The sequence below is a fragment of the Echinops telfairi genome, unplaced genomic scaffold (assembly GCF_000313985.2).
Source record: "Echinops telfairi isolate 266 unplaced genomic scaffold, ASM31398v2 ScPeMD7_7416;HRSCAF=8454, whole genome shotgun sequence".
Taxonomy (NCBI): Eukaryota; Metazoa; Chordata; class Mammalia; order Afrosoricida; family Tenrecidae; genus Echinops; species Echinops telfairi.
Window position 1 is genome coordinate 2,205,280 of NW_022111316.1, and position 1,107 is coordinate 2,206,386.

The 1,107-nt window shown below is 41.5% G+C and overlaps 1 protein-coding gene across 1 annotated transcript in view; it reads left to right on the plus strand.

The window, feature by feature from the left end:
- The first annotated feature begins 281 nt into the window (after positions 1–281).
- TCN1 (transcobalamin 1) overlaps positions 282–1,107 on the plus strand; it is a 13,979-nt gene continuing 13,153 nt past the window's right edge. The window contains exon 1 of the mRNA XM_004714927.1: positions 282–360. Within this exon, the coding sequence (XP_004714984.1) occupies positions 282–360 (79 nt within the window). The remainder of the gene's footprint in view (positions 361–1,107) is intronic.

A 1,107-nucleotide genomic window follows, 5' to 3' on the forward strand; every position in this document is an offset into this window, starting at 1 on the left:
GTGTCCCTTGGTCTGAAGGCGCGTAAGGAAAGAGAACCCCAAAGGTTTGAGACAGGAGGGGGAAAAATCATTTCCTCATCCTCCCCGACCATACCTCTACAGTATTCTTCCTGATTTATCATATTACTTGGACAAACACACTTGACCACACCTCCTGGCATTTCTCAATGTTTGCATTAGTGAAAGAGGCTCAGAAACCTGAAGGAGGAGTGTACTAACATTACTATCTGCCCAATAAATAGGCGAGTAAGTCATCACCCTTCCCGAACACTGTTGGAGAGATGAGACGAGTACAGCAGCTGCCCCATTTGGGGCTCCTATTGTTTTTCCTTATTTCAAGCCAGCGATGCAAAACCTCTGGTGAGTACACTTTGCACTCAAATGACTCGTGTGCCCCGTCTCCTGAGGGCTGCCTGTAGGAGCCTTGTCTAGAATTGATTTTGAAAAGGTCATAATACAATTCTATAGATGATTGGATGCTATGGGTGATGGTAAAGATGTTAAGTCCCATGCTGCATATTTTAAGAAGGATCAAAATTTTTCACCTCAATTTGCCTGACTGTTCTCTGTTCAGCTCTTCTTTACCACAGAATCACTAGTGAGTTACTGTTTATTGTCTTTATTTCCAGCAGCAGAAGATTAATGATCACAGAAACTTTTCAAAATCATGAAAAATTATCTTTCTATTTGTAGTTAAAATTGAGTTTCCTAAAGTTTAACTCTTGGGTTTTGTGTTAGCCTCTTGTAGCCAAGGATGGTAATTCCTTTTGAATTAATACATGGCCATTACTGAATTTGTTGCTCTTAATTGCCTTGAGTTGGTTCTGTCTCATAGCAACACTGTGTACAACAGGGGGAAAAAAACACTTCCTGGTCCTGCACCATTCCACATTTATTTTTAGGTTGGAACCCATTGTTGCAGCCACTATATGAATACATCTCATCGAGGACCTTCCTCTTGTTTTACTGCCCCTCCATTTTACCTGGCACAGTGTCCTTCTCCGGGGATTGAGCTCTCCTGAAACATGTCCAAAGTACTTGAGATGAAATCTCCCCATCCTTCTCTTTAAGAAGCATTCTGTTTGTAGTTCTTCCAAGATAGAATCG